The sequence below is a fragment of the Cydia strobilella genome, chromosome Z (genome assembly GCF_947568885.1).
Source record: "Cydia strobilella chromosome Z, ilCydStro3.1, whole genome shotgun sequence".
In the NCBI taxonomy this organism is placed as follows: Eukaryota; Metazoa; Arthropoda; class Insecta; order Lepidoptera; family Tortricidae; genus Cydia; species Cydia strobilella.
This window is the reverse complement of record NC_086068.1, coordinates 59045440-59071926: the sequence shown is the minus strand read 5'-3', so window position 1 is coordinate 59071926 and position 26487 is coordinate 59045440. Positions and strand designations below refer to the sequence as shown.

Genomic DNA, 26487 nt, shown 5'->3' with positions numbered 1-26487 from the left:
ACTAATTACAGACATAGATATTCTATACCTTATACTATTGTAAGCACAAAGTTTTCAATTTAGCTAGTCGTTTTAAAATGAGAGCGTAACTACGTTTGTATGGAGATCCGAGCTTGCCGGGGACTCACTCAAGGCACAGAATAACTAATAGTACTCTCAAGGCAAAATACGAGTTAAAAAACATAGGGTCACCCATCTGGAGTAAGGAGTATTGAAGTATTTGGAGTACATGTCGCGCGAGTGACTAAAAACACGTGAGTGAAACCGCTAAGTTAGTTAAGTTAAGGAGTATTTATCGTTTTTAGTAATAATGTTTTATTAAATGCATAAATAAACACAAAGAAACAAACATTTTATATTTTACGTCCTTCCGACATCCGATATCGGATCGAACAATGTGAAAACGCTCTTAGCGTCATTACTTTAGGCTAAAGTAGCCGATAGCTTCTCAAACATTTTCCGGTTTAAAGGCTAAATAACCAAATTACCCATTTTAATACGAGAATGCGAAAATGACGGTCATTAATGTCATTATGTGTTTCGCAAAGGTTCAGAAACATGAAGCGTATTCCGACCGCTCAAAACGGTGACGAGAAAAGGACTCAAAGTTTGTATAAGAACTGATTTCGCAGAACTGCGACGCCCGCTCCACACTCGCGTTCGCGGCTTCGCGCCGCGATTCGCGCACGAGTGCGTGGAGCGGGCTTGTTGAAACGGACTCGCGAAAACGCTTGTTACATCTACACGGTCGCCGTGCACTTGCGAAAGGGGGGGCGGCCTAGAACAGCAGTTTTTCGTTCCACGTAATATCAGGACACAGTTGTGTACCAATATTAACCTTTTCGACGCCGTGTCAAACACAAAAGCGGACGCCACGTCACCGAAGTGTCAAAACTGAAATTGAACTTTATGCACATGCATGTAGGTCCATGTTTCTCTGTGGTCTGTGACGGAAGTCTTTGGCGTTGGACCTGCGGTGCCGATATATCCGTCATTGGCGTCCAAAAAGTTGTGACATGCGCTCGCGCACCCATTTGGAATACACACAGCCTGGGGTTGGGACCTTCGGCATTTAGGCGGAAACTGATGTGGGTCGAGGCTCTGTAATGTATACCGTAGTATTGGATAACCCGAATGGCAAAAACTGAAGATTTCAATGGGTGAAACTAAATCTTAACGCGCGATTGAAGAAAAACTTCTCTGAGGATGACGTTTATCGCTATATTGGCAGTTTGACGTGTATATCTGACTGTATTTAAAATAAATTATTTTACACCATGCATGAAATAAAGCACCACAAGATTAATGGAGAAACGTAAGACAGCAGTCATTATTAGAAGAAAGAAGAAAGAAAGAAAGAAAATACATTTATTTGACGCCACAACATAGTACATAAAAAAGAAAGAAAAGCATGCAGACAAAAAAACATTTGGACGCCAAAAAGGATCCCCACTCAGCATAGTGCCGCGGCAAACCGTGGCGCTGGTTTTCTGTGGGGACCTGGCTTAATCTAAAAATAATGGCGACACGTACGCCAACGACACACAAATAAAATTTACATAGACATAAAAATACAAACATTATTAAACAGAAAATTAAGACAAACAAAATATTAATAACCGCCTTTTTTAAATATATTTATAACGAAAGTTACAGAAAAAACCAACACCAGAACGAACTAAACTTAAGACTAAAACTAAAACAAAGACTAAAACTAAAACAAATCATCAAATTGCCGCGAAAATGTAAAAGTGTGTGTGATAAGTGTGCGAGTGAGTGACTGATATGTTATTAGACACAATTTCTATTTTAAAACCCGTATAAAACTATAAAGAGTAAGTAATTTTATTGTGACGTCACATGCTGGTGTTTCATATAAATTTCATAGTAGCAAAATCGTTTTGACAGTTCGAAAAAAGAAACTGATTTGACTAGTAGTCAAATACCCTATTGTGCGTGTGTCACTAGTCTCACAGGTCTCACTACTGAGTGTGACTTCGGTTCCGTCAGAAAAAAAAACTGAGTTAGGTACCCTCTACCTCTAGTCGCGCTTAAAGAAGTTAAACTTAGGTACTAAATTCGCTAGATATTCTTTATACAATTAACAAATCTACATATTTCTAGGTAAACTAGTACAAATTAAATGGCAAATGGCATTTACTCGCTGTCATTGTCAATTGTTATTGTTATTACTGTAGCGTGACCTGAGACACAGTTTACAAAAGGCTACAAAACGAAATCGAATTAATTTGATCTATAAATGACTAAATAGGTCCACTATTTGACTTTAAGTCCCATTTATACGGGTCAAGAGCTTGAATGCGATTTTCGGTACATTGCGGTATCTAGGTACTCTTATTTGGTCGATCGACTGCTATTCGGCCGAGCTTGCCGGGGACTTGGGTCGTCATGTAATATTAGGTACTTATTGAATCAAATAACTGACCTTTTTATTTGATAATTTGTTATTTGACACCAGAAAGTAGTTCTTGGCCCAAAATCTAAACATTTTATTTCCTGGACGAAGACATTTTCGACTATCCTTATAACGAAATTCGAAAAGAACTTGTAATTAATCACATTCCTTGGTTCAAGACCTTTTTTATTATCTCTGGAATGAGGATAATAGGAAAATAATCTGGGCCAAAGATAGAAGAGGGTCGGTCGTTGACCGTTACACTTCACATTCCTGACCTCATTTCGAATTTCGAATCGAAAAGGGATTATTACCTCTCGCGTCGAATAGGGTATTTGATTACTAGTCAAATCAGTTTCTTTTTTCGAACTGTCAAAACGATTTTGCTACTACGGAATTTATATGGAACACTGGCTTATATGAAACATGTGACGTCACAATCAAATTACCTACTCTTTATAGTTTTATACTGGTTTTAAAATAGAAATTGTGTCTAAAAATAGTATAATAAATAACTGATAATACTTATTCTGTGACTATATATAGGCCGCAATTGTTAAACGGTTCTCGTGAAATTATATGAGCAGGTTCGATGATGGATACGGTAGTTTTTAGGGTTCCGTACCCAAAGGGTAAAAACGGGGCCCTATTACTAAGACTCCGCTGTCCGTCTGTCCATCTGTCACCAGGCTGTATCTCATGAACCGTGATAGCTAGACAGTCAGGGGTCGGAAACCGGTATTTGCTCCATACAAAAATACCGGTATTATTACGTTCTTTTTCGTTCTTTTGTTTATAATTTCATTTTTAATGGGACGTTTTAATAATGCAAAATTGTTTCCTAAATACATGATTCAGTCCTACGTAATGAGCATAAAAAAATTCAAAATATTGGCTATTTCGGGGTTTTTAAAAAATACCGGTTACGAGCCCTGTAGACAGTTGAAATTTTCACAGATGATGTATTTCTGTTGCCGCTATAACAACAAACACTAAAAAGTACGGAACCCTCGGTGCGCGAGTCCGACTCGCACTTGGCCGGTTTTTTTTATATTCAGTTATTGGTTTATTTTCAAAATAGCGGAAACGTATATTTATCTAGTTTTAAGCTATGCTCTAGAGGTCTACAGCTATAGTTTATAAATAGCGCTTTCTCGGTTTCACACACACCGGGTCCGCATCAGTGTAGCTGCATTACTCTAAACGCCGGTTTACACTTGGGTTGCGCAAGCGCACGCCAGCGTGTCGTTTTACGTAAAACACATTGTATAACCGAAGTGACCGTATATAATTTGGTTAATCTAGTTTATTGAGGTCATAGATCTAGTATATCAGGACATACGCAATGCGACAAAATTAAAAACACTAACATTCCTGACATGACAACATACCAAAAACAATGTACGTAACTTGGTCGGGTTATTTGTTACCCACCCATAAACCATATTACTAAGCGTATTTGTTTTTATGAAATCTAATATACCAAAACTATTTTGTAGAATCACGATTACATTGAGTACCTACTTACTAAGTTATATTTTACATTATATTAAACCAAAATAATTGTATTGTATTCATGTGTATATTGTTACCTCTTCAAAAGAATTAGTTAATTTCTGACCAATTAGCCATAGCGGCGCGGGCAGTGCACGACGTACAAGTCGTACAACCGCCGCGGACACTCGTGCCTGAGGAAGGATTCCCAAAGAATCCGAAACATGTCGCCAAAAGCGACTAAAAATAATAGTGAGTGAAACCGTACTGATCTAAATATTTTGAAATATGTCTCACGATAGTTTAAGTTCGTATACCTACCTTTAAGGGTGAAAAAGGGGTGATATGGGGGTTGAAGTTTGTAAGGTGAATAAATAAAAAGCATTGGATTAAAAGAGACAAGGGAAGGTGACGTGGACGTGGGAGTGGAAGTTAAGCTACCCAAATTAATTCCACGCAGACGAAGTCGAGGGCAAAAGCTAGTATAATATAAAGTGAATGGACCCTGCTAGGGCGAGACATATCTTAAAATTAACTTATTAAGAAACAATGTAACTAACATTTTCATAACTTTAATACATATGATACATATGATTCATTCAATCCATAATGAGTAGTAATAGTAGTAAACTCTTTATTGTACAAATATACACATTAAAAATTACATGGTACAAATAATAAGATGTACAAAGGCGAACTTATCCCTTTGAGGGATCTCTTCCAGTTAACCTTTGAGTAGATGAGAGGAGAATGTGAAAAGAGGGTGACAAATGTAGCAAAATGTACAACAAGGTACCAGAAAGATAAAGGATATAAATACATACAAAATTAATAGGATAAACATATAATATATTACACAAAAAGGAATGGGGAAAATACACTAGAAATTGGAAAGAAGTAGAAAAAATATAAAGCAACATACAATACAAATATAGGCACATTAATCAATCAGATAACCATAGCTTCTTTAACCTCTCCTTGAACGACGCAAGCGATTGCGCCTGTCTGAGCGAAACTGGCAGCTCATTCCACAGCTTCACTGAACGCACTGCGAAGGACTTGTTGTATCCACGAGATTTGTGAGAGGGGATGGCAAGTGATAAATTCGCGCTAGAACGGAGACGGTGGCCACTGCCTTCAGCCAGAAATTGATATTTTTGAGAGAGGTATACAGGAGAAGAAGGTGTAAAAAGAACATTGAGACAGAGGACCAAAACAATTTTACATATATATTATTAGCGTCATTTTAACTGATATGTAGATTTAAGTAGATTAAGCTATTAAGTTTTTGGCAAAAATTTCATTTTTGGTACAAGCTTTTATCGCTGACTGTACTTTTTTCCACAGGCAACTAATACTCATCGAGACAATTCTAAAAACCCCAAACACAATTAGGTTGCGTTGTTTTATCACTGAGTTCCTATGACCACCTCCTGTCTTTATCATCAGATCAGCTCGATGGTACCATAATATTGCATTGTCACCCGTGCAAATTTTCGGCTTCATCGGAAACCGGGAAGATGGTTAAATTAGTTACCTTAGATTCCATTACACAGTTACATACACCTAATAAAAGCGTGTTAAAAACTAACAATATGTGGACCTAATGTTGTCCAATAAATAAATTCATTCATTCGTTCATTCATTCATTCATTCATATTTTGAGCTCTATCGATCGATACTCTTTACCAAATCCGCGACCTAAATAGTATGTACAACCTACAGTTTTTCATGACACGAACCGATATGCAAAAACGAGAAAGCAAACATGTCATGTCTGGCCAACCTTGCCCCTAAAGCCTGCTTGCGGCGTGGGAACAATTGTATTGTGTCGGCCATCTTTGGGTTAATCATAATGTATTACTTGATGTACTCTGTCGGCAGTAATGTACCGTTTTGGTGTTGAATTATAAATTACAATGGAATAGATGTTAAAGTTAGTTTATTTTTCAAGTAGCCATGTTACAATGCGCTTAGGAACGTCGAATAAAGCAACGCCGGCTTAAGGATGACTCACGTTAGACCGGGCCGTGTCCGGGCCGGAGCTTCCGGCGCTTCGTTCTCTATGGAAAGCATCACGTGATCAACTGTCATGTCATAGAAAATTAAGCGCCGGAAGCTCCGGCCCGGACACGGCCCGGTTTAACGTGAGTCATCCTTTAAGAGGCGCCGGCGGAGGAGGGTATCCCAATATGGGGCCGGTAAGAAACGGCGGGACACATCTTTTCAAAATATTACATCTTATAATAAAATTACGGACTCAAGCAATGTAACAGAAGTACAGAACCTGTAGAACCTGCCGATAAGTGAGATTTCACTGCGTGCACACCACTTTACATTGTACATCAATTAAAGTTACTAGTATTTAATCAAATATAGTCACTACATAGTATAAAAGTGCTGTCTGGATGGACGTCTGTCCCTATGTATGCTTAGATCTTTAAAACTACGCAACGGATTTTGATGCGGTTTTTTTTTACAGATAGAGTGATTCAAGAGGAAGGTTTATATGTATAATACATCAGTACTGTACCCGTGCGAAGCCGGGCTGGGTCCATAGTATAATATAATTAAGAGGTAAGGCGACGGCCGCTTCTACATACAAACGTAGTTCTCAATATATTGACCATAACTATGCCCCTTCGTTTGACTTTTTTCGATTTTTTGATTATAAAACAATTTGAGCGTTGGAATGGGGCACAATATAACAAAAACCAGCAAAGTGCGAGTCGCACTCGCGCACCGAGGGTTCCGTACTTTTTAGTATTTGTTGTTATAGCGGCAACAGAAATACATCATCTGTAAAAATTTCAACTGTCTAGCTATCACGGTTCATGAGATACAGCCTGGTGACAGACAAACAGACGGACAGCGGATCGAGTCTTAGTAATAGGGTCCCGTTTTTACCCTTTGGGTACGGAACCTTAAAAAAGCGATTAAGTATTTCAATTTTTCAATTATAATGAAATCGAAGTAAACATTACTTTTTGCTTCGCATCGTATCGTATCCCATCCAAATACGGATCAAACAATACGAACAACGCTCTAACGGTGTGATAGTACAATATATGACGCATACATGTAGCGGCCTTGAAGAAAGAAATCCATCTAAATCCACTTAGCATCTGCTTATACAATCGCAAGATTTGCAATGTGGACGCCACCTTACGTAATTACATGACGCCTATAGGCGTACGGCGTGGTGAGAGTCACGTCAGAGCGGGCTTATGATGGCTGTTATCGTCGTGATGACATAACCGTCCTACAGGCCAAACAAGCCATGCCTGGCATCAACGGAAAGGTCACAAGGGTACTCCTTCAACTAGGGAAGACCCGACTGAGCATGATAACCGTCATAACAGGTCATGGACTATTTAACTGGACTTTTTATAACAGGTGTCACAGACAGTCCCCTATGCAGAGGATGCATGGAGACAGAAGAAACAGGTCCTCAACATCAAAGGTTTAATAGGATTCCTCGAGGAGCTGGGCTGGCAGGACTAGCCCACCCCCATGTCACGCAAAATAGGCGCCAGTCGTCGAGTTGCGGAAAATCGCCCGAACTTACAATACAATACAATGAGCGTCCTCTTTATATCAAGCTGAATAAATGAAGTTTAATGACGTTTGTTCTAATAATTATTTTATTGTCATCAAGGCTCGGAGATAGTTAAAATTATACCAAATGGTCAGCGTCAGAGCGGCGATCATATTGTAGCAGTGGCTTAACTAGGGGGGGGGGCAGAGGGGGCAAGTGCCCCGGGCGCCAAAATGGGCAAAAGGCAGGGAAACTTCAGTCGTCAGGGGGCGCAAATGGCGCAAGTTTTCTACGTAGTTAAGTATTTGTATAAGTATTATATATATCGTTGTCTGAGTACCCACCACACAAACCTTCTTGAGCTTACCGTGGGACTAAGTCAATTTGTGTAAGAATATCCCTATAATATTTATTTATTTAAGGGGATCCCATGCCCCAATGACCTTCGATTTGAATCCCTTAGTTTTCTAATGTTTTTTTGAGCTTATCATATTAACAGCAACGGATTTTAGCAATATAGTATCCCATATTTACTTCAAAGTTCATTGTTTTCGAAATATTTGGCATCAAAGTTGAACAATTTTAGGCCAAAAAACTGGTTTTCTGGCCATAACTTTTGTGTTAATTAGTTTAAAATTAAAATCTTAGACAAATTTTTAGAGACGTCTAAGACGAACCCAAATATGTAGATTTCGTATAAGTAAGATCTTTCACAGCAATCGAGATACGAAAAAAGTGTTTTTTTAGACAATGTTTAAAACAATCATAAATAAATAAGTATTCATTTTTTTCACAATCCGGTAGACAAAAATGGAGATAAAAGATTGAAGAACCGATAGCCGCTTGTCTTATAATTCTATATGTAGTGCAAAAGTAGGAGATACGATTCAAAACTTGTCAAAAATCGATGAAAACCTCAGGTAGCCCCTTAATATAATGTGGTTTAATTTTGAAATCTTTCGCTTGCTCGCGTATCAATATAAGCACGAGAGGTTAAACAACAGCTTTGCCCCCTTGTAAAACAAATAATTATTAGTCTGTCTTGAAATAATTAACAGGAAACATGTTTTAACATTTGAGGTCACAGGAAGCGCAATATTTAAGTACCTAACGACACAAAGTTTGTTATAAGCAAATGTCATAAAAAGCACACAACATTGACATTAAATAATATATAATATATTTACATATTTAGTTAAAAAAACCGGAGAAGAGCGAGTCGGACTCGCCCACCGAGGGTTTCGTACTTTTAGGGTTCCGTACCTCAATAGGAAAAAACGGAACCCTTATAGGATCACTCGTGCGTCTGTCTGTCTGTCCGTCTGCCACAGCCTATTTTCTCCGAAGCTACTGGACCAATTAAGTTGAAATTTGGTACACATATGTAAGTTTGTAACCCAAAGATGGACATGTAACGTAAACAAATTAATTTTAAACAGGGGGGGCACTTTTGGGGGGTACATGAGAAAATTAAAAATAAAGTTTGTTAAACTATATCGTGTTACATAACAAATGAAAAAGCTCATTGTGAGAATCTCAAATATATATATTTTTTTAATTTTCAGATAAACAGTTCAGAAGTTATTCAAGAAAATAGGCAAAAAATGACCATTCCCCCCCTTTATCTCCGAAACTACTGGGTCAAAAATTTTGAAAAAAATACACAAAATAGATCTTTACCTATAGATCACCGGAAAACCTGTTAGAAATGCGCAGTCAAGCGTGAGTCGGACTTAATTACTTAGGTTTTGATCCGACCCCTTATAAAGACATTTCACATAAAAAATACATTGTTTAAATTGTGTAATGTACGGAACCCTTGGAACGCGAGTCAGACTCGCACTTGGCCGGCTTTTTAGTATTTGTTGTTGTAGCGGCAACAGAAATACATCATCTGTGAAAATTTCAACTGTCTTGCTATCACGGTTTATGAGATACAGCCTGGTGACAGACAGACGGACAGCGGAGTCTTAGTAATAGGGTCCCGTTTTTAACCTTTGGGTACGGAACCCTAAAAATAAGCGTCCCTCCGGCTATGAAATTCCCCGAGAATTCAAGAAACTACAATATGGGCCAGGAGCGTAATTTTTCAATACAAAGAAATTCCTCCCTTGGAAGCAAAATCATCCTTTACTCCCTGTACAGATGATAAATGAATATGTAACAAAAATCTAGTTAATCCTTTAAAACCATGAGCTAAGACCGAGTTGCTGTTATGACTAATTCCTTACATAATACCGTTAGGAAATCACTATGAAGAAATGGTAGAAATGGGAGGGTGACTCGACGGTTGATAATAATCATAATCAACCTTCTGCTGTAGTAATACGATCGATTTTTAAATGAGGGTCAATCTGTTTGGGGAATTTTCCTCTTGCTTTACCAATTCCAAATGGTTGAGGTAAAACAAATGGAATTTATAGGTATAGAAACGTAAGGTGATGCATGAAAAGACATTGCATGTAGCGGAGATGAGAATGGACGAAAGTAGACCCGTGGAGGGTCCGCGCGAAATCGCCTTTTCATACAAACGTAGGGTTCACAGGGCGGACACGCTATACATACATTAAAAATCACTTGCGTTTCTATGTGTGAACGGCACGTCTGTACACGCGTCATGCGTCATTGTGTGAGTAAGTTGCTTAAAAACAGTACTGAGCGGCCGGCAAAAGGTCGTCAATCTGCTGTCGCGGGGCGAGGTAATTCGAGTCTGGCCGGGGTGGTGCGTGGCCGTTCTGTATGATAATACCAAAGAGGATATAATAAGATAGAGCGGTACTGTCATAGTAAATTTTGTAACCGCTGTAAATTCACTGCCATCTATCGACATACTTTAAAACTAAAAATGAAGATTTATAAAAATACGTTAAAATGTATTTAAATATGGATAAATGATTTTTTATTTGCAATTTATTATTTTTATATGATTTTGACCCATGTTCTTTCACATCTTTCTTTCGTATGCGATAGCATACTCATAATAATATTATTGTATCGATTGATGTATTTTATTAATAAGTTTTGTTTTTCTTAGCTCAGTATATTAAGAGTATTGAATTGTGGATATTTAATAAGTAGGTATTCACATTTTGAAATTAGTATTAGTTGAATACGTTGTAAAATTTTAGTGCTAACCACCAATTATGTGTTAACTTGTTGCTATTGGTGGGAACCTATAATTGGCTTTTTGTTATTTACTTATATAACTATTGTATAATTGATAGCTGTTGGTTCTCCGAAAATAAATAAATAAATAAAATTATAAATAACAAATGAAACTGTCAACGCCTTCTATACGAGAGTAGGCCAAAATTAGTGGCGCCATCTGATCGAGAATCAAACTTTCGTGATTTTCGAGGCACGTTTTTTCCTTAGACTGTATCCATCCATTACGGAGTTATATCTATCTTTGATAATACCCAGGTAGCAAAATGACGTAAAATGACATCAGCGACGTCATAATGACGGCATTATTACGTCATTACGACGTCGCTGACGTCATTTGACGTCATTTTGCTACCTGGGTACTATTACTTATTCTGTGGTAGGGTAGGGTCCTCGTTTTTCTAATTTCAAAACAAATGACATCAAAGCGCTCTGAGGCCTGGTTGGTTCTGCACTTCGATGTTACTGCACTAGTTTAGTGTACTTTAGTTTCTTTATTGGTAAAATATATACATTTTAAAGGTAACAAATACATTTTCACCTCAGCAGCTCGAACAAGCCTACTTTCGTCACTCCCTGGAGTGAGGAAAGTGCGACTTTCCTCACTCCAGGGAGTGAAACAATGTAGCTTTTTAATTTAGTGAAGGCCATGAACTTCATACTTTTATTACATTTCGTATCGTATCGTACATATTATAATACTTTTTTTTCTGTTTATGCTGTGTAATTCGAAATACATTTTAACCTTTAATATGTTCTCACTACTGAGGTGAAAAATTATGTGTGCAACACGAGAGCAAAGTTATTTTACATCTCGTGTTTTTGAGTCCCTCGCTACAGCTCAAGATTCTACCTTAGAATCACTCGCTTCGCTCGTGATTCAATTATAGAATCTTTCGCTTTCTCGGGACTCAAAATAAACACTCGAAAGAAAAACCAACTTTCCTCTCTTGTTGCACAAATAACTATTTTAAGTAAGCCAGTTACATATTTACAACTCTAGTTAAATTTTGTACATATTTCGCTTGTCAGAATTTACAGGTCATAGTCAGGTACAATGTGATATGTGATGGACTTAAGAATAACATGTCTCAGCACAATTCACCATTTTAGTGGCATGCAAATTAATATACAGTTTTAAATTAATTAATTAATTCAATATAAACTAAAATTGAATGATAATCATGTAGTAATTATATTCAAAATTATTTTTCATAAAATCATCAACAGAAAATATCATTCTTGGTCTAGAAGTAGACATTTAAGTTTGTTTAATACTAAGATTTACACAATGATATTAAAAGTTTTCTTTCAATATCTACAGTTTTATTATTTCGGTTTGTCGCAGAAAGTGTTGTATATTGTAAAAAAGCGGACAAGTGCGGGTCGGACTCGCCCACCGAGGCTTCCGTACAAATTAAACTTATTTTTTTTTTATAGTTTTCAGATTTTTCCCTATATTTGTGGTGTAAGACGATATTAATTGCCAAATTTCATAGTTGTAGGTCAACGGGAAGTACCCTATACATTTTGATTCCCTTAAGAGTGTCGAAATATACGTTTTTTGCTGCATAAACAGCCGTATCTTTTTTTACATTAACTTTTAGAACTTTGATTTTTTTACAATTTCAAGGGACTATAGACTTAAGTACATGCTTTTAATTTCAATTCGATACCACTACGAGTTCCCGAGATAAATGGCCTTGACAGGCTGACGGACGGATGGAAAACAAAGTGATCCTATAAGGTTTCCGTTTTTTCCTTTTGAGGTACGGAACCCTAAAAACGGCATTACTAATTGCATTACCCACCGGCCTTGAGTAACTAGGTCTGTTCCAAATTTTCGTCCATTACGATATAATGTTTTCTCGCGTTGCGAGAGTCATATCTCCAAACAAGTGATACAATGATATAAGCCTTATTTGATTAGAGTCTATATTACAAAGATTACAATGCATTGCATGGTGTCATTATGGGTAATAATAATGATTTTTGTTTGTTATTTTACAAGTTTCGCTAGTGGTTATTATTCTTTTTCACTTGTCACGCACGTAAAATTGGTGTTAAGTCGCGTGTATCATAAAATTCACACAGTTGCTTTTTAGGGTTCCGTATCCAAAGGGTAAAAACGGGACCCATTACTCAGACAGGATAGATGGCGCTTTCCGGAAGTATTGGAGTAGCCTACATGTGTATAATAGTTAAAAATATATTACACACATATTGTCACTAACATAGGTTAAGAGTTATAATAATAAGTTACTAATATATTATGGAAATTGAATTTCTGAAAAAAATAATTATTTAATTTAATTACTAAGACTCCGCTGTCTGTCTGTCTGTCCATCTGTCACCAGGCTGAGCCTTATCTCATGAACCGTGATTTTCACAAATGATGTATTTCTGTTGCCGCTGTAACAACAAATACTAAACAGACGGACAGACGGACGGACAGACGGACAGCGGAGTCTTAGTAACAGAGTCCCGTTTATACCCTTTGGGTACGGAACCCTAAAAACAGAATAAAATAAATATTTAAGTTAAAAAAATGTAAAAAAGCTAATATTTTCTTATTTCTAACCGACGGATGGAGATCAAATCCATAAAATGTTATGTTTATTCATTAATGTAATTTATGAGATAATTTAATCTATAAATTATGTTTGGCGAGATAAAACCTGTTTAAACTAACATTTGAAACCTAATAGTTGGTTAAAAAAATGTATTTGCGACCAGATTAAGAAGGCTCCGTTTCCATACTTATTATTAGCAATCAGACCTTCTTAACTCAGTCGGATAATATAATTAAAAAGTACACGTGTTTAATATGTAGGTTTATTGGCCAAAAAGCGGTTCAATAACTTGCATGTTACGAGCAAGTGTGTTGAAAAATATTAAGTATTCCTTGTTAAATATAGTATTTAGGGCCGGCAGTTAAACATGGAAAATAAAGTCAGACAAATGTCCACCTGTTTTTCATCACATTGTCACACATTTCCTGCGTTATCTCAGTGACTTGAGTCTCGATTATTTTGTTTTAATTGCTAATTGGCCTGTTAGCGTAGACACGTCCCTTTAGATAGCCCCACAAAATCCTCACCACTTAGATGGTTGGCAGTCCTCAACTGTGCGTTTCTCTAGAAACTTCCTGCCTCGCACAGCTAAACTGTGGAATGAACTGTCGCCTGCGGTATTTCCGGACCGATATGACCTTCAAACCTTCAAGAAAAGAGCGTACTCCCATCTTAAAGGCCGGCAACGCACTTACAACCCCTCTGGTGTTGCGGGTGTCCATGGGCGGCGGTAATCGCTTACCATCAGGTGATCCGTCTGCTCGTTTGCCTCCTATTTCATAAAATAAAAAAAAGTCGGCTGTTAACAATCAATGTCACCATTTTTCGAATTTTCCGCAATTTTCTTAGTTTCCGCAATAAATAAAAAAAAATGTTTTTATTTAGGTATCAACCCATTACATTAAGAATAATTATTATATTAATCTAATCTAATTTATACATTACAATACATGATTGGGTTGAGTAAAACGTTTTAATAATTAAAACACGCTATTCCGTCGTAAAACGCTCCATAACAAATTTGCCGTATGACCGGGTGGCATCACAGAGAGGAGGCAATGGGGAAATACCGAAATTTATAAGTAAAAGAGAAAAAATCCTATGCTGCCCAAATTTTATATGAATATTCTTTCTCTTACCCCCGGTCGCGTCTATAACTACTTGTATATACTATGTCTATGTAAAGGCCAGTAAATACTATGTCTATGGCCAGTATAATGAAGATTTGTTCACTATAGCCGGCATCTCGCAAGCTTGAATTCTCTTGAAAACAAAAGTGGCATATCAACCTTTCTCGGCCGATTGCGCAATGGCAAGTAGGTCGCCGAAACCGAGAGTTCTGCGTGATGGACTTATCTTGTGCACTCCAGTGACCAGCGTTGGACCTTATGTATATTATAATAAGGTTTAGGCCAGGTAACAGATAAAAAAAACCGTTTTCTGTGTAGTTAGTAACTATACTAACTAGTCTAACTACCAGTAGTTAGGACAGCATACAGCAACAATCGCTTCCTCGTAGAATATAGTTATTTGTTATACAAGGGTGCAAAGTTGTATTTTACCCGCGAGTGTAGAATTGAAACACGAGCAAGCGAAAGGATTCTATAGTTGAACCACGAGCGAAGCGAGTGGTTCTAAAATAGAATCCTGAGCGTAGCGAGTGCTTCAACACACGAGAAGTAAAATACATTTGCACCCGTGTGTAACACAAAACTTTTCCCCTCACTATAGCGAGGAAAGTGCAACATCCACAGGCGTTAGATCATCTTCATCACTGGAATCACTCATTTTTTACGATATTATAACAGAAAACTCTGGAAGTTGTGTATTTTTACGGAGTCGGTGAGAAAAGTTTTTAAGTAAAAAATTTGTTGACAATGTTGACATTTCTGACGTATGAAATGTCAACGATGCGTTTTGAAATTGCATCGACTCAACTTGTGCGTTCAGCATTATATTTAACATCATTATAAAAAAACAAACGTTTCTTATGGAATTTTAAGGTTTATGACTTAAAATTATTAAATAAAGCTAAATTTGATATTTTTTATTAGATTCTCAAACCATTTATTTAATGATAATTAATATCGAACGAACCATTATCATGAGCGTTTTACGTTTTGTTATCTGTCAAGCTACTTAAACACGCTCCATCCAAGGTCAAATTACTTTCCCCACTAGTGGATAAAACGCGTTTTTCCCCGCTTGTTTTGAAGGTTAAAAGACAACTTTCCGAGCTAGTGAGGGGAAAAATATTAAATTCTGAAACGCGGGCGGAGTTCTTAGGTGAAAAGGCGCTCCTGGCTTCAGTCCGCATTTCAAGTTCGGAACTCGAGAATTCTTGTATTATTATTTTTATTGAAGTAAGGCTGACATGATGACATCACGACACAATTATACTTTGTAGCCGCCGCTGTATCTGTCGATTTCCTTGATTCGATCAGATGGCGCCACTACCTTTGGCCTACTCTCGTATAGAGGGCGTGGACGGTTTCGTTTGTTATTTAACAATTTTAACGCATATCAGTAAAAGAACATGGGTCAAAATCAAAAAAATAATTAATGCAAATAAAAAAAATCATTTATCCATATTTTAATACATTTTGTCGTAGTTTTATAAATCTTCATTTTTAATTTTAAAGTGTGTCGATAGATGGCAGTGAATTTACTGAGGTTACAAAATTTACTATGACAGTACCGCTCTGTCCTATTATATCCTCTTTGGTAATTTGGTAAAGGTAGTAGGGACAATTTCTTTTTTTATTTGAATTGCCCAGAACCAGAGCAACGAAGTAAAAGCTAGATTCAAAGCGAGCTAAGAGGAAATTTGTCGTAATGCATTACGTGACACGTAAGTATGTTTGTCCGTTTAGGCAAACAGCCGGTGTCCAATGTTTGATCAGACCTCTTTGCCTGTGGCTACAAGGCCATGGGCATTGGCTTAATACGCATTCCGATATCGGTCATAAAAAATATTCCGGTAAGGGCATTTATTTGTGTGATGAACATAGATATTTATTCTTTTTTTTTACATTTATGGTCTGGATGCGAGTCCTTATTTGTTCTTGAGTCTTGGGTGTTGTCTATGAATTTATGTATTTGTGTATTATATATATCGTTGTCTGAGTACCCACAACACAAGCCTTCTTGAGCTTACTATGGAACTTAGTTAATCTGTGTAAGAATGTCTTATAACATTTATTTATTTATTTATAATGTAGGCTTAAAAATCGTTTGAGAAAATTCATAATAATCATAATGTTACTTAAATGTTCATGTCAAATATTATGTTATTTCAGAATGTCGATTGTATGGCGGCGTCTAGGTTCGTGTGACTTTGTGACTCTTATAAAAAATGACACGCATAGACCGGGCCGGGGCCGGGCGGGAGCTTCCGGCGCTACGTTTTCTATGGAACCACGTGATCACCGATCCGCTGTCATAGAAAATTACATGTCGGACGCCTCGGCCCGGGCACGGCCCGGTCTAGCGTGTCATTCTTAAACCTTGTTTCGAAGACTTAAGATCCACTGACCAGTTTGCCGTTTATCTTTAAGACGAAAGTGGACGACCGCCCACCTTTCCATGCAAGCGTGGTCCTCATTTTCCTCATTGGATATTAATATTATTGTATACATTTTGAGACAGTTTGATGTACTTATATCAACTGGGACTCTATAGTTTTAAGTCATAAAATGTATTGTTTCTTCACATTTTCGTTAGTCATAATTTAGTTTTTCTCAGAGACGCGTAACTTTTCAGGATTGCCATAAAACAAACCTAACCTAACCTATCTATAGGATAACCTGAGGAAAATCCTGAAAAGTTAACGCTTTCAGAACTATGACTAATGATAATATGACAATCATTACATTATGACTTTCAATAATAAGGGACCCCATATCAACTACAGAGCTAAAATTTCGTTTGATTTATAATTATTGAAAGAGCATCATTCAAAAAAAGAAATTTAGTTTTCATAACTCTTTTATAATAATCATCAAAACGAAAAAAGTCAAACGAAGGGGCATAGCTATGGTCAATATACATCAACTTACGAATATGCTCGAGTTACAATAGTCTTACTAATCGTAAAAATTTTATTGACATCTTTCATGACATGACCATCTACCCACATTTAAATCTAAGATATTGCCAAAACGAAAATAGTAGTAGTAAACCATTAGTATTAGTATTTATTTATTTGTTTAAGGATTATATTTATCAGTACGGTTTTTACTCACTATTATTTTTAGTCGCTTTTGGCGACATGTTTCGCATTCTTTGGGAATCCATCCTCAGGCACGAGTGTCCGCGGCGGTTGTACGTCGTGCACTGCGTACAACTGCGTACAACCGCCGCGGACACTCGTGCCTGAGGATGGATTCCCAAAGAATGCGAAACATGTCGCCAAAAGCGACTAAAAATAATAGTGAGTAAAAACCGTACTGATAAATATTTTGAAATATGTCTCACGATAGTTTAAGTGCGATTGTTTAAGGATTGCCGTAAAATTGTAAATAATGTATATATTAGTTAATTGTTTTAAAAATTTAATGTTTCTTTTTATGTATAGTTTAAGATCTCGTTCCCAGTCCTATTAAATATACTCAGTCAACGCTATGTACTCCTTAATGAGGGCTATCGTTTTTTTGCTCACCAGTTGGCGCCTCTGTTGATGGTGGTCCAAAAGACTAAAGAACAGCTGTCAGTCATTGAAGTGACAAGTGACATTTCGAACTATGGAAAAGACCATCTACACTAGCGCCCCTAGCGGCGAATTCATACGCGTTAGCCCTCATTGTCGTACTGTATCAGGTGAAGTACTTTGAAGTAATTTTAATGCAACATATGTAATACATACGATGTGGCTGTACTTAATAAATAAAAATTAAAAAAACTTAAACAAACATTTTATAACTTTAATATCCAGAGAGGAAAATGGGGACTACGTTTGTATGAAGAAGCGGTCGCCCCCTTTCCTCTTAACACAATGCCCAAGCGCATGTCACGATATAACCTCATATCAAAGATAGATATAACTCCGTAATAGATGGATACAGTCTAAGGAAAAAACGTGCCTCGAAAATCACGAAAATTTGATTCTCGATCAGATGGCGCTACTAGTTTTGGCCTACTCTCGTATAGAGGGCGTTGACTGTTTCGTTTGTTATTTATAATTTTAACGCATATCAGTGAAAGAACATGGGTCAAAATCATATTAAATTAAAAATGCAAATAAAAAAAATCATTTATCCATATTTAAATACATTTTAACGTATTTTTATAAATCTTCATTTTTAATTTTAAAGTATGCCGATAGATGGCAGTGAATTTAGAGTGGTTACAAAATTTACTATGACAGTACCGATCTATCTTATTATATCCTCTTTGCTCATATTTAAGGAAAGTGAGGTAAACCAACATTAACATCCCCAACTCTAAAAGATATTAAAACGCAAGCCTTATCCATCCAAAAATGCACTTTAGCGACTACGTAACAAAGTAGAAATTGCAATGATACTTTTCTAAATCCAAAGGGTGTATACGACATTTTCGCGTAGCCTGCGCAAGAGTTCCGTGTACCGATTTAAAGGTTTTATGTAATAGTGCGGTTTCTCTGTAGATTCGTCATGAAGTGTAATAATTACGCAAAACCCATGGCAAAGTCACACACTGCTTTTAGCTGTTTTAAGGGTTCCGTACCCAAAGGGTAAAAACGGGACCCTATTACTAAGACTCCGCTGTCCGTCTGTCCGTCTGTCAGTCACCAGGCTGTATCTCATGAACCGTGATAGCTAGACAGTTGAAATTTTCATATGATGTATTTCTGTTGCCGCTATAACAACAAATACTAAAAAGTACGGATCCCTCGGTGCGCGAGTCCGACTCGCGCTTGGCCGGTTTTTTTGAGTATTTTCCATCACTCATCGGCGTTATAATTGAAGTGTCATAGAAATCGAAACTAACTGTAAACTGAATAGTTGGCAATATGACAATAAATATGCAGACAAAAATTTAGCAATGTGACAGACGGACAGGCGGACAGAGTCGCACCATAAGGGTTCCTTTTGTACCTGTTTGGTACGGAACCCTAAAAAAGGGGAGTTTGCTTTTATGCCGTTGACTTCAATATGTCAAATATGAAGTTAGAATATCTAATGAGGGCTAACGCGTATGAATTCGCCGCTAGGGGCGCTAGTGTAGATGGTGGTCTTCGCAAAGTTCGAAATGTCAAATGTCACTTGTCACTTCAATGACTGACAGCTGTTCTTTAGTCTTTTGGACCACCATCAACAGAGGCGCCAACTGGTGAGCAAAAAAACGATAGCCCTCATTATCTAGGTAATATCAGCGTTCGGGCTTTAACGGCTCCGTTCGGCTCAGCTTTGCTCCGAGAAATTATTAGGGTTGGTGTTGGCACAACCTGACGTCCCTTTGCATGTACGACCACAGATAAGATAATACCCTGAATTTGGACAACCCTAAATAGCCGAAAGGGATACTACCATACATAAGAAAGGGACAGCACGATTCGTCCCTGAATAGCTGTCAAACTTCGGTTTTGTACAAGGGCCTGACACTCTTTGATAGAGAAAGATAGTCTTATTGCGATTCCTATAAGAGGAAAGAGAAAATAGTGCCATGCTTTGTCCTTATCACCGACCGGGTGGCATCATAGGTAGGCGATGGCAAAATACTGAAATTTATAAGAGTGAAAGAGAAAAAAATCCTATGCTGCCCAAGTTTTACATGAATATTCTTTCTCTTACCCCCGGTCGCTCGGTGGCGCGTCTATAACTACTTGTATATACTATGTCTATGGTTTTGTAGGAAGTTTCTTTTCTGTACGGTAGTACTATTACTTATTCTGTGGTAATATTGTAAGGTCTTAAATGTGCTTATAACACTTCTAATATTGAATGAGCTCCCACAATTTTATTTCTGTACCTACCTCTAGTGTATATTTAATTCGATAGCACGACGTGACTTATTTGCGTTAAGTGTTGTTTGGATTTTGAGTTTCCAAAACGTCCCGCTTGGCGCGCTGTTCAAAATCCCATACATAAATAGACATAACGCAAATGCGAACGCTCGTCACACTGATCGACTTGATCGCATGACAAAAGGACCAAGTTTAAAGTACATACTTAGTTTAATTAAATCGAATTTTCATGTAGACATTTAATGGAATCGGCACTGTCTAACCCATAGGTGCCCATAGACATAGTATATACAAGTAGTTATAGACGCGCCACCGAGCGACCGGGGGTAAGAGAAAGAATATTCATATACAATTTGGGCAGCATAGGATTTTTTTCTCTATCACTCTTATAAATTTTGGTATTTCCCATCGTCTCCTACCAATGATGCCACCCGGTCGGTGATAAGGACAAAGCATGGCACTATTTTCTCTTTCCTCTTATAGGAATCGCAATAAGACTATCTTTCTCTATCAAAGAGTGTCACGACCTTGGTCTAACCAAAGAACTAACATCACCTAGCAAATGTTATGCCTACTTAAATTGCATAGCTAGGTATTATGTAAACCTGAATTCGCTCATAACATAACATTCATGAATATTTATGATTGATATTTGGGTTACATTACTAATCGTTGCTAAAATCTGAAATCTAGTTTGCAATAATGTTATAAATAGATATTAAGAAATTAGTTAACAACACTAATAGTAGTTTATGTGACTGCTACCAAAGAGGATATCTATATTAATTGTTAAATAACAAACGAAACTGTCAACGCCATCTACTCGAAAGTAGGCCAAAGGTAGTGGCGACATCTGATCGAGAATCAAATTTTCTTGATTTTCGAGGCACGTTTCGCCTTAAGGGGCCCACTGACTATCAGTCCGCCGGACGATATAGGCCTGTCAGTTATAACAAAAATTTGACAGTTCCGAACAACAGGCAGGCCGATATCGTCCGGCGGACTGATAGTCAGTGGGCCCCTTTAGACTGTATCCATCTATTACGGAGTTATCTATCTTTGCTGCTGTTTCGGATAACAATTAAGGCCCCTGTTACCCCAATAGGGAATATTACGCGAAACTCTGCGTAGGTGGCGCCACTACCACAATCTGAGTGTCTATCGCGAAACAAGAAAATGGAAATAATATATTTAATATGTCCCGTTATTAATATATTTAATATGTCTATGTCTCACGGAAGTTTTGTTATTAAGAAAATGGAAATTTCGTTATCTCTGTCACTCTTGCATATTCGAGCGATAAAGAGGGATTTACGTTGGTCAGTCTGTCAGTCAAGTCTCTGTCTATACCTATAGGTTAAGTGTCTAATTATGTAACATAGGGTACTACTACATATGGACAGAAATTGAGGCTTATGGCCGCGAATGATGTATATTTATAGTTTACACGATTTGACAACTTATTATACCTATTAGCAACTTGTTATACAATCGTACGTTTGTTTAGGGATACATACCTACTCGTATGTATTTACGTCTTACAAATTCTTACACATTTGCCCAGCAATCGTTCCTATTACAAAAGAAATGCGTTTTTTTTTAATTTAATAAAATACAGAGTATTCATACAATAATCATAGCCCCGCAAAACTCAATAAAGAGTTTGACTGTGGGGTCATCAGTCTCTAGTTACATATGTAAGTACTTAATTTTATAGTAGTGCAATTACTACAAAATATTGAGGTAGTGTATTTTTAACATAGATTTAAATTTAGATTTCTTATTCTGTGGCGCCAAAACGATGGATTCATGTAGACCGTTGTTCGAAAAATTAAAAGTCCTTCCGTTACCCACATTGTACATTTACGAATGAAATCTAACCTTTTTTTTTGTTAGGAGTACACCGCATACCACCCGGGTGTGGGGGGTGTCCCGAGTTATGTGGGACTCCCGTCTAGGCTAATGAGCACGGTGTACCCACTAAAAAAACCCCCATATGCCGCCTCGCCGCCCTATTGGTGGGGTTACGGGAACGCTTACGTACCCATCCCGCGACCCCACCGGATGAAATCTAACCCTAGGTCAACTTCTAAATTCCATGGACTTATCAGTTAACCATGTCATAACTCTGCTCATTTTGAAAATACTATTCTTTTCAAGTCTGTCAAAATCTTCAACCATTTGTCAAATGACTTAAAATCACAGACCTAAAATTTATCTTAAAATCCTTGGATTGTCAAGGTTTTAAAACCAAATTATTTAAGTGGCGTTTACAAAAAAATGTTCTACTCGGTTAATGAACACTTTGTATCCACCAACGCCTAATAATTGTTATAATATTTAATTATTATTATTACTTTTTAGGTGCTGTATTGGCTTGACATATATATAATTGTTATGAAAATCTTGTGTTGCCACTTTTCTGTATGCATGACATTGACCTGTTATTATTATTCTCTATTATTATTATTATTAATACTTATTTTTTAGTCTGACATTTTTATACTTTAATTTTAATTTTATAGGTTTTAATGACATGCACATTGAGAGTCAAGAGTATTGTACGCCAAATTCTGGCTGATTGTGATGTAACCAAATACTATAACCCTACCACCATTTATAACCACTCACATTCAAACAATAAATAATTTGTATTGTATTGTAAAATTTCCGTGAATATCTGAACACTTTCATGAGAAAATTCTCATAAAAGTTTCCACTTAGAAAGGTACTATTAAGTATTATTTCTCAATGGTAATTTGCTGTACAAAAAAGTCTACAAGTCAAATGTATACGTAACGTCAAAATAGCCATGTCAGATAAACGTCAGTCCATACAATGTGTTTGACCATTGGCCGACATATATTTTCGACAGAGGGGAATGCCTGTTAATGGCTACTCCGTTTGGTTATATCCTCCTAGGTTTTAACTTTTGACGGCTATTTCATTTGACTTCTATGTCACTCATAACAGTGGGGGGGACACTCTTCTTTTCGGTCAAACTCGGCTCCGTTAGGCTCAGCATTGCTCCGAGCAATTATTAGTGTTGGCACAACTTGTAGTCCCTTTGCGTGCACGACCACAGATAATGACTGGAATTTTGACAACCCTAAATAACCGAAAGGGATAGTGCCATACATTAGAAAGGGGACAGCATGCTTCGACCCTGAGTCGCTGTCAAACATCGAGCACAGATTATATAATATAGTTGGTCAAGCAAATCTTGTCAGTAAATAGGAACAAAGAAAACTATACTCATCCTTTTCTTTTGGGTGCTAGAACTAGTGTGAGACAAAGATAGTATGATTCACTCTGTCTATGTTTGAAATGAGACAGTCCCTTGACAAACTATAGTTCTTAAATCGGGTTTGTAGGAAGTGTACTTTCTGTACTACTATTACTATTACTTATTTATTCTGTGTCTATACTTATCAAATGTCATAGAAATCGAAACTAATTGTAAGAAGGTTTGGCAATAAAGGTACAGAATAAAAATCCGAGAACATTTCATGGGAGCTGCAATTTTCTTTGGCACATTGCTACGAGTAATTAATATTCTGTTCCTTAAACCCTGAAATGCATAGTGATGGATGCAGCCTAAAAAACATATAATTTAATGCATAATTAGATATAATCGATGTGGTCCTGTATAATTATTCTGATCGTAAATTAATACACTCAATTTCAATTTATTTATTTGGGAAAATGCCGATGTCAGGGTCGAGTAGAAAAAACGAGGGGAATCCTATACCCAGCAGTGCACCAAAATAGGCTAATAAAAAATAAAAAAAACAAAATAATAATTTTACACGTCACATTTTCAAATTTACAATCACAAACACTTTTCGTTGTTTTAGTTAAAATTGCGCAGATGTTGCGCAGATTTTAGTTAAAAAAGTTTTTTGGAATTTGCAATTATTATATATTTCAAATCTTTATTATAAGTATATTAAGTATTACGAATAGTGTAAATTTCTAATGTTAGTATGATTTTTCATATATCTTTTACTTAAATAACTAAAAACACTGCCAAGTCTTATAAATTTACCAAAAATAAAAACTTAATTGTAAATAAAAATTCGCTATAGCAACTTACATACTAAAAACTTAAAAATAATGGTAACCTAAAATTTAAATCATACTTCAACAACTGTCAATATCTGGGAGACCGAGCTTTGCTCGGAAAACATATAAAAACTCAAAAATGCGCGTTTTCCCAGTGATAAAACCTAGCTAGATCGATTTTGCGATCGAGTTTCCGAGATCCCCAAAATAAATAAATATAAGATTGCTCGTTTACAGGTATAAGATAAAATAAACGAAGTTACCTAACAACAAAACTATTAAAACTATTTAAAGTTTTAAAGATCTTTCCCAAATTTTTAGAAAATTTTTGCAACTTGGAACTTATTGCTAGTGAAACAATTAAGACATTGCATAATTATATAGGGTTGTAAAATTCGCTCAGCTATAACTATCACTTACTTTTCAGGGCCCAAAGGCTCTTCTCCCTTAGTCCCTCGATGTATTCCTGCATGTCCTCAAGGCAGCTACCATTCACCGTTTTCTGCAGCTCATCCCACTGACTCACTAAAATATCGGCATCGAAAACTCTCAGCATCTCTTCAATACCAACAATGGAGGAGTTACTCCTTAAAGCCCTGCTTTCGTTCACCGTATTTCTTATGGAATCGCTTAATTTCGTTAAAACGTCCTTCGGTTTCGAAGTAGTTTTCTCTCTTGCGCTCTTTATTATATGCTGGACGTAGTGAGATTTTTCGGTGCTGGACGTTTTAGGTTGCTCGAAAGCTTCTGCGAAAGTCAAGCCGTCATCGTCAGCGAATAAATCGAAAGAATCTTCAGTAGTTGAAGATTTCGTTAGCACTGATCCGATTAGATCTGAGTTACCCTCAGGTAGTTTAGCGTCTTTTATATTCTGGAAAGCGTCTATTAAAGCGCTTCTTAGTCTTTCTTCCCTAGGGTTTTCTTTCAGCTCCGCCGCAAAGGCACTACACAGAAGCACTAAGATCGCGATCATATTCGGCATGTTTCGTGACATGTCAGCGTGCGCGCGGCATGGCAGTCTGCGCGCGACTGCTGCGCAGGGCCGCTGGTGACATAACAAACACTTTCACTGTGTAGTGATGGGAGTTTCGGAGGCTTTTGAGGTATATGTGATGTGATGATATACATATGTCTACTTGAGAACGAAATAAATTAATATTAGGAAACAAACTTTGCGTAAAAACTTGTATAAATATAATACTTAACATGTATACGGTCTAAAAGTAAAATAATTAAATAAATTTTCATCAACAGCAACACCAATGAATGTCCTTTGTTTATATTTTTTACTTTTATGAAATAATCTTACGTAAGATGTTAAATTTTAGCGAAATAGATACAGTTGAGAGTTTTTAACATTATGTTTTAGTAAGCGTAAAAATTTTGTTAAATGTTTATAACATTAAAAACAATTTCCTAAACCTTTCCCAAAAACTTCTATGACAAAAGTTTTATAATAGTATTTGATCTGTTCCGACCTTTTTGCGATTATACTTGATCGTGTTATTAAACGACAAATTCTTATTCTCTCTATACTAAAGCGCTTTTTAACCAACATAATTATATCTACATCTTCACAGCTCTGAGTTAGTCTCTCTTTGCTTTCAACCGAAGGCTGAAGGCCGATAATTTGTCCCTAGGCCGAGGGCCTTGTGTCCCAACACTACCTAGTTGATACGTAATCTTACACCTCACCAAGGTGCCTTACTTTATGCAATGTACTTGATTGCAAATAAAAATATCTCTATCCCTATCAATGGGTTATTGAATGTTAGGCCGAAAACCTAATATAACCCGCGGTGCTTATGGCCGAAGCCTCATTTCCCATCAAATCAGCGATGATTTCAAAATATAAAATTAAAAAACTTATTCTGTAAGTAGGCCTCTAGGAGTCTTAAGTCAATACAACATTTACAGTGGCATGAATAATACATAGAAACATTTATAAATACAACAGCCAATACCTGGGTAAACATTACAATATCCTCTAGCCGCCCAGACGTCAAAACTTGCTAAGACAAATGTAATTTTGATTTGTCAAAACAAACATTCAAATTATAACGGAACAGAAGACCTTTTTATAGGTCTCTGGGCGGCTAGAGGTTAAAATAATGTATAATCTCTCTGGTTAATACGAGTACATATTATATTAAATTCGGACATGTAAAAGGTCCCCAATGTCAATTTGATGGACAAAATAAACATCTAAATAAATATAACATTGAAATAGACATCTCTACCTACCTATTTAAATGCTGACAAAAGGTGACATCAAGGTATTGTATTCTGC

General features: G+C 36.8%; 1 protein-coding gene across 1 annotated transcript in view; it reads right to left on the bottom strand.

The window, feature by feature from the left end:
- Window positions 1-25296, bottom strand: part of LOC134755158 (uncharacterized) — a 64375-nt gene extending 39079 nt beyond the window's left edge. The window contains exon 1 of the mRNA XM_063691659.1: window positions 24618-25296. Within this exon, the coding sequence (XP_063547729.1) occupies window positions 24618-25191 (574 nt within the window). The 5' untranslated portion in view covers window positions 25192-25296. The remainder of the gene's footprint in view (window positions 1-24617) is intronic.
- Between the last annotated feature and the right edge of the window lie 1191 nt (window positions 25297-26487).